The 9,540-nt window shown below is 41.1% G+C and overlaps 1 protein-coding gene across 2 annotated transcripts; it reads left to right on the top strand.

Annotated features, from left to right (window-relative positions):
• The first annotated feature begins 1,466 nt into the window (after positions 1 to 1,466).
• gorab (golgin, rab6-interacting) lies at positions 1,467 to 8,338 on the top strand. 2 transcript variants are annotated; one of them, XM_069721825.1, is made up of 5 exons: positions 1,467 to 1,648; positions 1,727 to 2,033; positions 3,481 to 3,582; positions 3,658 to 3,798; positions 5,243 to 8,338. In XM_069721825.1, the coding sequence occupies exons 1-5, from the start codon at positions 1,534 to 1,536 to the stop codon at positions 5,688 to 5,690; spliced, it is 1,113 nt and encodes a 370-aa protein (XP_069577926.1). In that variant the 5' UTR covers positions 1,467 to 1,533; the 3' UTR covers positions 5,691 to 8,338. The 2 variants fall into 2 exon arrangements, with proteins under 2 accessions (XP_069577926.1, XP_069577927.1); XM_069721826.1 differs by having other exon boundaries at positions 1,470 to 1,639.
• Positions 8,339 to 9,540: the final 1,202 nt, after the last annotated feature.

The following is a 9,540-nucleotide window of genomic DNA, read 5'->3' as shown; positions in this document are numbered from 1 at the left end:
GAAGAACTTTTTTTTCTGGTTCCTGGAAAAAACCGTGCCTCGACACACGTGGACGACAGATCTGAACTTCTGAACCGAGCCGAGTCGTCATGGTAACCTCCTCCTCTCCTATCGCCGTTACCCGTTCCTACGGAGGGGGAGGGGTATAACCCCCCCCCCCCCACACACACACACACACACACACACACACACACAAACCTCTGACCCCGCTAGGTCACCTCAGTAATGAGCCATGTGGTCCCTCTGGCTATCCGTCCCGTCCTCGGCACCAGAACACTCGGTGTCTCTCCCTCGCTGCCATCTGGCCTCCATGCCTTCCTCTGTCTCCACTCTGCCGGCGATTTATGCCCTCCTGAGGTGTTTTGCCTTTTAACTCGCACATAATTGGCCCCCAGATGCAAAAAAGATGTGGAGGCCACTTTTTTTTATTAGTTGCCAAGCAGAGGTCATTGTTTTTTTGGGTTTTTTTGGGCCGCTGCATGTCTTTACATCGAGCAATTACTGTGAGAAACAACGGCGTCGTGATGATGATGCAGGATGAGATGTGCAACACAAAAATAAATCAGATGGGACTGAAATATACCTTTCACGTCCTGTTTCCTGTCCACAGACCTCACCTTGACCTCCGACAGAGACGACAACAGTAGTGTGTGAACATGCAACTTTTAAATATTTCCTGTGGACAGAATTAGAAAAAAAGAGATGTAATCAATTATGTAAAAGCAGAAAGATATAAGTGAGAAATTTCAAGTTAATTTTAATCATAAAAAACACAAATTAAATCAGCCCCGCTCTGACGACAGGGCGTCTATCCCTCCACTTTGCAGAACAACCACTTAAATTTCATGCAGCTTTCCCATGAAGTGGTTCTTTAATTAACCTTTGATCCACCACCGGCCAGCAACCCTTTGAAGATCTGGTGGGGGGGCAGCGGATGGGGAATTAATGGAAACTATACCCATTGAAAAATGAAGTTAACACACTCAATAATTTGTCAGCCTCATCAAATATAAATATATACATATATATATATATATATATGTATATATTTTAATGATGCAGAATGCTAACAATTTTTTTATATCGTGATTACTCAGTTTATTTTTAAAGTATTATCTGATTTGAATCTGATTAAATAAAAATAAAACCATAATCTAAATCTCAGCCTTAAAAAGCCACAATCCTATTTACACCCAAGGAGATCTACGGAGCGCCTGTGTAGCACACCACAAATATGCCTTCTCTATTTTCATCTACAAAGTTATATTTTCTTTACCAAATAAAACAAATAAATGCGTCAACTTTTGTCTGTTCATATTTGTTTGTGATATTAGACTGTAAAATGTTATTATCTTTTTTGAACCTAATGTTAGTTTTCTTTTAGTTCAGGCCATATCCGGGACGACACCGGCGCCGGTCTCTTTTTATTTCGGGGTCCTTGACGTGGCAGTAATAAACAACAGAGATGGCGGCGTCGTTGAGAGTTTCATAAAGTCTGAAACTTTTTCAATCACCTGAAGGTTTCCCGCACGGATGAGCTCCGCCATCGGGTTCGGGGTGTTTTATCGGTGTGACGCCGGAGAAATGAGCGGCTGGGCGGGTTTTTCTGAAGCGGAGCTGCGGAGGATGCAGCAGACAGGTGACTCCGGTACCGGACCCGGTTCCGCGCTGTTTCCGGGCGACGTCTCGCTCCGCGGGACATGACCGCCTTGTATTTATTTTCCAGACGCAGCGCGCGGACGGAAGGCGGCTCCAGCCGGCCGGAATCGGCAGCAGTTCCAGCGGGAGAAAGCCCTGCAGGTCGCCGCAGCAGCCGCCGGGTCCGCTGGCCTTCCGCCGGACCAACAGCTCGCCGAACCGCCGCCGAAGGAAGAGCCTCGGCCCGCCGCCGGGCCGGCCGCCGGGCCCGCCGTCGGGCCCGGAGCTCCGGCCGCCACACCGGAGATGAGGCCGAATGGAAACCAGCAGCAGGCGGCTGCGGAGGAAGAGGAGCCCCCGCCTGTCAGAGAGCTGGAGAAGCAACAGGTGGAAATGTCAGTATGACTCCTTATTATATGAATAATATATTCATATATTAAACATGACGTGTTGTTGCACCTGGACCTGTTTCACAGGAGCAGAATTAAGACATCCAGGTCAGTTCATCCTGGTTTAATCTGTTTGATCAGGTGCTGCTAGTTCAAACCAATCGATAAACCACGAGGTGGATTACAGATTCACTGATGTGAGGAATGATGATGCTTAAATCACAGCGAGAAACAGACGAGGAGGAAAAAGGACAAAATGTGTAAATAAAGGAAACAAGGCTGCTTTAATTAAGGAGCATCAGCAGGTGTGTCAGACAGATAATAGATCACAAACATTCACAGAACACACATCTGAACTAAAACTGTCATAACTCTAATTCAAGGAGTTATCACTCATGATCATTCATGATCATTCTTGATCATTCATGATCATTCATGATCATTCATAATCATTCATGATCATTCTTGATCATTCTTGATCATTCATGATCATTCTTGATCATTCATGATCATTCTTGATCATTCTTGATCATTCTTGATCATTCATGATCATTCTTGATCATTCTTGATCATTCATGATCATTCTTGATCATTCATGATCATTCTTGATCATTCATGATCATTCATGATCATTCTTGATCATTCATGATCATTCTTGATCATTCATGATCATTCTTGATCATTCTTGATCATTCTTGATCATTCTTGATCATTCATGATCATTCTTGATCATTCATGATCATTCTTGATCATTCTTGATCATTCATGATCATTCATGATCATTCTTGATCATTCTTGATCATTCATGATCATTCTTGATCATTCATGATCATTCTTGATCATTCTTGATCATTCTTGATCATTCTTGATCATTCATGATCATTCATGATCATTCTTGATCATTCTTGATCATTCATGATCATTCTTGATCATTCATAATCATTCATGATCATTCATGATCATTCATGATCATTCTTGATCATTCATGATCATTCTTGATCATTCTTGATCATTCATGATCATTCATGATCATTCATGATCATTCTTGATCATTCATGATCATTCATGATCATGAATGATCATTCTTGATCATTCTTGATCATTCATGATCATTCTTGATCATTCTTGATCATTCATGCTTTTTATGAGTCAAAAACCCCAACAAAGTATAAATGCAGCACCGACTCCTCGTTGGAGGTTCAGTTGGTGGAAAAGTTGGATTTAAACTAACCAACTGGTTCATTTTTATCACTTTAGATCGAAGATGGAAAAACTGAGATCTGATATCAAAACATAATTTCTGCAGGAGTTAAATGATCTTCTAAAAAAAAGTTCCTTCCAGTTTGATGTGAATCGAAGCTTCTTCAAACAGAAGCAATGGAGGTAAAGTCTTTTTTTCTGTTGTCTTTTTTAAAATTTAAACCCATTGAATTGATTGTGCGTGTGATCGCAGGCGGGAGAAGACGCGTCTGGAGCAGCTGCAGCTCGAGCAGAAAGTCATCGAGGAGACCAACAAACGCAAGAAAGCTCTTCTGGCCAAAACCATCGCTGAGAAGTGAGCGAGCGATCGAAGAGCGACTCGTCGGCGGCTGGAAAAATGATCCTGACGGTGTTTCGTGTTCCCGCTCAGGTCCAAACAGACGCAGGCCGAAGCGGTGAAGCTCAGGAGGATCCAGAAGGAGCTGCAGGCCCTCGACGACATGGTGTCCAACGACATCGGCATCCTGAGGGGGCGGATCGAGCAGGCGAGCTGGGAATACACGGCCGCCAGGTAACAACTCGCTGCTTCTTAATGAAACCGTGAGGAGATGGAAGAGTTATTTTAACGCTCCTTTATTTGACTTTATTTAACCAGTCGCTTCGGGGTGAGACCAACTTTTATTAAACTGTTATTAAACTCTTAAAAAGGAGCAAATATGACATGATTGCGGTGTTTTCTGCAACATCCGCCGTCTGATTGGCCGTTTCTCTCGAGGTGTAACCAATCAGATAAAGCTATGTGGGCGGGGCTTCGCTCAATACCTCAGAGCGGCGGCTGCATCACAAACACAGCAGCACATTAATACACGAAATTATTCTATCGGTGATTGGATTTTTTTTTTAAAAAGCTCCTCTGAGGTTCGTTGACCTATGACCTCCTGAGCTGCTGTCAAACATTAAAACAGTCAGCAGGCATCATTCTGTTAATGTACCTTCAGTCCGGGGAAACAGCGCCCCCTGCAGCTGCTGTCTGACCCTCCAGGGAGCCGGATGATGGAGCTGCGACTCCTCCGCTGTCGTTACAGATGTTTGCGTGAAAATATTAAACGATTGTTCTCGTTTAGTCGGTCGTGGAGACGCAACCTGAAAACGAGACTTTAGAAAATGTTTGACGTGGTTCTGCTTTGTTCTCTCAGCGAGGATCCGGTTCTTCAGAGGATCCACGCAGACACACAAACTTTAATTCTTCAAGGAAATAGAGGTTTTCAGAAATTTAATATTTTAAGACACCAAATTTATCAACAGTAAAAAAAAAAAAGCAAGCTAACAATTATTACATCATCTATTCATCTGGAAATTCATGATAATTAATATTTTAATAATGAACTTCATAGTCCAAAATGTCAATATTACACTGAAACAATGAACTTTTGAGAGATTAGTGAATAACTATAAAAACATTTTAAAGAAATTAAAGTCCACAGCATCTTTTTCTGCATCATGTTCTGTTTTAATATCAGAGATGACTGCAGATACAGATTTATCTGTAAAACGTCATATTAACTGATTAAAATCAGCCACCAGTTGAGCTCTGCTTCAAAATATATTTAAAATAAATATCAAAAAATCAAATAAATCCTCCGACTAAAAAAAGCCCAAGCCGGAGAATATTGTGTATTTCTGATCTAAACGATGCAAAATGGACCGGAGTCGTCCAAAAATAGTCCTTAAAATAATCCCCCAAAAATACTTAAAACTGTCTCTAATTTTAAGGAACTTTTCAGGATTATTTCTCTCATGAAGAAAATAAATGTTCTGATTTAATTTACGACTCTTTAAGTGGATAAATTTAGACAAAAAGCGGGTGAAAATGTTTCCTAAAAGGAGCTGATGAATCTTTAATCAACAGACTTCTGTCACAGGAAGATGAAAAATACAACACGGCATAAAAACGATGAGTTTACTCTTTGTGTTCCTGATTGTTTTTGTTTGTTTGTTTGTTTGTTTGTAAACAGGAAGCGCTACGAGAAGGCGGAGGCCGAGTACGTGACGGCCAAACTGGACCTGCACAAGAAGACGGAGGTGAAGGAGCAGCTGACGGAGCACCTCTACGCCATCATCCAGCAGAACGAGCAGCGAAAGGCCCACAAGCTGGAGGAGCTGATGGAGCAGCTGCAGCTGCAGGCCACCGAGGAGGAGCTGGAGAAGCTGAGGGAGGAGGAGGAGGAGGAGGAGAAGAGGAGGAGGAGGAGGGACAAGGGAAACGGTTCGGTGGAGAATCAGGAGGAAGCGGTGCCATCGAGCAAAGACTGTGGAGGAGAGGAGGTTGAGGAGGAGGCTGTGAAGGAGGAGAAGGGAGGAGCCGTCCAGGAGGAGCAGCAGGAGGCGATCGGAGCGTCGGGGACCGAGCAGGAGGCTGAAACACCAGGAGACTGTCTGCAGGGAGGGACGGAGGCCTCCTGATCCACAGAGGAGCAACTCCTCAACATCAAACACTCCTGTTCTCAAAATCACTTTCTTATACAACTAAATGCTTTTATTTTGAAGGAAACAGGAAACAAACAGTTTCTCAGCTCTCCAGGCGTCACGGGTGGAGAATTAATCCTGCAGGAGATTCACGATTCAAAACTCAAAGACAAAACCTGATTTAAATCAGGTTTCTTTAGTCAGACTTGGTGTTTATTCTCAGTGACTTTACAAACAAACTATTTCCACATTTCCGTGATCTGATCTGATTTATCTCGATTCAGCATCTTTCTCATCAGAAACCTGAATCAGTCGAATGTTTCTCCGACAGGAAAACTTCTATAATGATGAAGTTAGAAAGAAATCTTTTCTTTTTTCTTTTCTTTTTTATACATGAATCAAGCCATAAAAATATTAAAACCATCGTTGTGTCGCTGACAGCCGGCGAAGATGCCGAGTTCAATCTACAGTTTCTAAAAAGCAGCTTTCTGTTTCCTCCAAACATCCGTTTCTGTAATTAGTCAAATTGTTCTGCAGGGTTTTTTTTTTTTATCAGTTTTACCAAAGAAGGTGTTCAGATGTGGAGTGATGGAAGGAAATCGTTTACTGAAGTCGAAGCAGCAACAACGCCAAGAAAAAATACTCGAGTACAAGTAGAAGTACATCAGAATGTACTGAAAGTTTCACAAGTTGAAGTACTCAAATACGATTTAAAATATTTATGAAATACAACCCTTTTTCAAACAAAAAAAGTTGGGACGCTGTTTAAAATATAAATAAAAAATCTAATTTAAATGACATTTAACTGAAAATAGACCAAAGACAAAATATCGAATGTTGAAACGGAGAAATTTTAATGTTTTATGAAAAATATCTGCTCATTTTGAATTTGATGGCAGCAACATGTTTTTTAAAAAGTTGGGACAAGAGCATGTTTACCACTGTGTTTTAACAACACTCTGTAAACATTTGGGAACTGAGGAGACCAGTTTCTGCAGTTTTGAAAGTGAAATGTGGTCCCGTTCTTGCCTGATGGAGGATTTCAGCCGCTCCTCGTGTGTCCTTTGTCGTATTTTTTCGTTTCATGATTGTGCAATTTTCTATGAATGGGACCACATTTCACTCTCAAAACTCTAGCAACTGGTCTCCTCAGTTCCCAAACGTTTACAGAGTGTTGCTAAAACACAGTGGTAAACATGACCCTGTCACAACTTTCTTTGAGGACGTGTTGCTGCCATCAAATTCAAAATGAGGAAATACTTTTCATAAAACAACAAAATTTCTTAATTTTGACATTTGTTATTTTATCTTTAGTCTATTTTCAATTAAATACGGGTTCAACATGATGTGCAAATCATCACATTCTGTTTTTTTTTTTTACATTTTACACAGCGTCCGAACTTTTTATTTTGGAAATGGGGTTATAGAAACGACTGAAATACGACTTCACGGAACATTTTAATGTTGGTTATGGATCATCTTTGTAAGCTGTCGTACTCGAGTAAACGTTCGGTTACGTTCCACCGCTGCAGGTTTGATCAGATGGTTTCAGACGGAGATCTGTGTTCGTCTGTTGAAAGCTTTCAGGGTAAAAAGCATTTGTAGTTTTGGTGTTTTTAAATGTCTCTGCAGCCGTGAGTGTTTGTGATCCTGCAGGACGGATCAGAACCAGAACGACATCTTCCATCTGTTCCCTCCGTCTGCTCCGTGAGCAGGAAAGATGTTTCTGATTGTCTGTTTTTGTGGTGAAGTTGTGAGCGATGGATCCCGTCGACTTCCCGAGGAGGGCGGCGGCGGCGGCGGCGGCGGGCCTCCCGGACGGTAAGACGATCACCGCCAACGTACGTACGGATGCTTCCAGAACGAGCTATCACAAATTACTCACAACTGTAATGTAGCGTAAAAACTCCGAAGTGTTTAAAGAGGTATTTAAATGGGGTAAATATTAAATCCGCTGATATTTGGATGTACACTACAGTGGGATATCTTACTAAAATAAAGTGTAAAGTATACGTTGGTGTGTTCTGTCCGGGATGAGTTATCTGCTCGTGGTCTGAGGAGGAATTTACACGGCGGGAGAGTTTTAAAAGTGCAGTAAGTGTTTCTGTAAACCGCTTTGAGAGTTTTTACGGCGCTCCGGTCACATCTGGCCGTCTGAAGGGGGGTGGGGGGTGGGGGGGCTGTAAAAGCAGGTTTTTTAATTAGTCGGGAGGTGGAAGCTGAGCGAGGCATTGGGACCGCCGGCCCGCCTGTCTGCCCCCCCCCCCCACCCACCACCACCACCACCACCACCACCACCACACCGGACCGCCAAGGTCAGCGTTTGATGTCCTCAGCAGAAGAGTTCACCTCCAAACGATCCGATTCAGCTCCGAAACACGAGACCAACTTCGCTTCCTGTGAGTTCTGACATCTTCTAGAAATAATGAAGTAAACTCTAAAGTATTTTTACTCCACTTTTATTGGTTTAAACTACGTTATTCTTCTTTTCACTGACATATTAAATCTTGATATTGTAGATATTTAACTGACTAGTTCTCCATAATTTAGCAATTTTTTTTAATAAATGATGAATTTAATGCACAAAATAAAGATATTTCAGATCATTTTCATTTGTAATTGATTCCTAAAAGCCTGAAAAATATTCCAGCATTGGATAATTTCTCAAATTAAATTTAAAGATTTTTCATATTTGTTTCAATCAGATTCTCATCTGAAGAACGTTATTGATTTGAATAAAAAATAATATGTTGAAATCTTCTCCACTGACTCGCTTATAAATTTTATGAAATCGGTTCCAACCTGAAAAACCTGCAAGCAGACTATTCTGAATAAAAATCCACAAATATAATTATATATTATTTCAGATTTAAAGTACATTTCTGTGCAATAAATACAGTTTTCTTTAGAATAAAGTCGCTTTAAATCTCTACTGACACAAAATCGTTGAGTTTATTCCAGATGATCCGTGTCACATGACCCTCTTGTTTTTAGGACCGAGAATTTTAAGTGGCGTTTTAAGTTAATTAAATTATATTTAATGGAAATAATACATTGGTTAAGATGAAAGAAAATGTTGCTGAATTTGTGTTAAAACAACATCATATTTGTGTTTTCATCAGAAAAGTATTCAATTGATTGAGTTTGATTAAATAACAAAGTTTTTCAGTTCAATTAAAAGTTATTTGAACAACAAACGAGACTCTTATCAGTTTTATAAATCTAATTTCAAACAACTAAAGTTGTTGCCTCAACTCAAAAGAATGATGTCATGTTCCCATGGAGGCGTTTTCACTCTTCTGATCTTTCATTTTATAAATTGGGCTTTTTAGTATATTTCTCATTGATTTCCAGCCGTTTCTACTTTAACAAAATTCTCCTTCCAACATTTTCCTTCGATATAAAACAATCGTTTAGTGACTCATCCTGAATAAAAACAACAATCTCAATCCTGCCAAACTGATATTTATCCAAATGGGATAAAAGGGTGTTTATTGTCTTCTGCATCTTCCCATCATGCACCTCGCTGCTGCAGCTTCCAATGGAAACGAGAAGACATTGATCCCTTCAGATAAACCGATCGGAGGCTCCTTTGTGAGAAGAAATGTGCTCCGGATTAAAGGACAAAGAAAGATGAGAAGACAGGCAGCGATGAAGGTTTCCAACCGGCTGCAAACTGCACGAAGCACATCTACATTAGAAACACTGTGTGTGTGTGTGTGTGTGTGTGTGTGTGTGTGTGTGTGGACTTCAGAGAACCCGGGTTTATAAAGTAAAGTGTGATTTATGTGGCGCTGGCGTCCCCCGACAGGTTCGACAGAGACCCTGAAACCCGAGAAGTCCGAGA

The sequence above is a fragment of the Brachyistius frenatus genome, unplaced genomic scaffold (assembly GCF_029030835.1).
Source record: "Brachyistius frenatus isolate BFR_SWC_R1_liver_20210118 unplaced genomic scaffold, ASM2903083v1 Contig_273, whole genome shotgun sequence".
NCBI classification, from domain to species: Eukaryota; Metazoa; Chordata; class Actinopteri; family Embiotocidae; genus Brachyistius; species Brachyistius frenatus.
The sequence above is the reverse complement of the archived record's forward strand: the minus strand, read 5'-3'. Positions and strand labels throughout refer to the sequence as shown.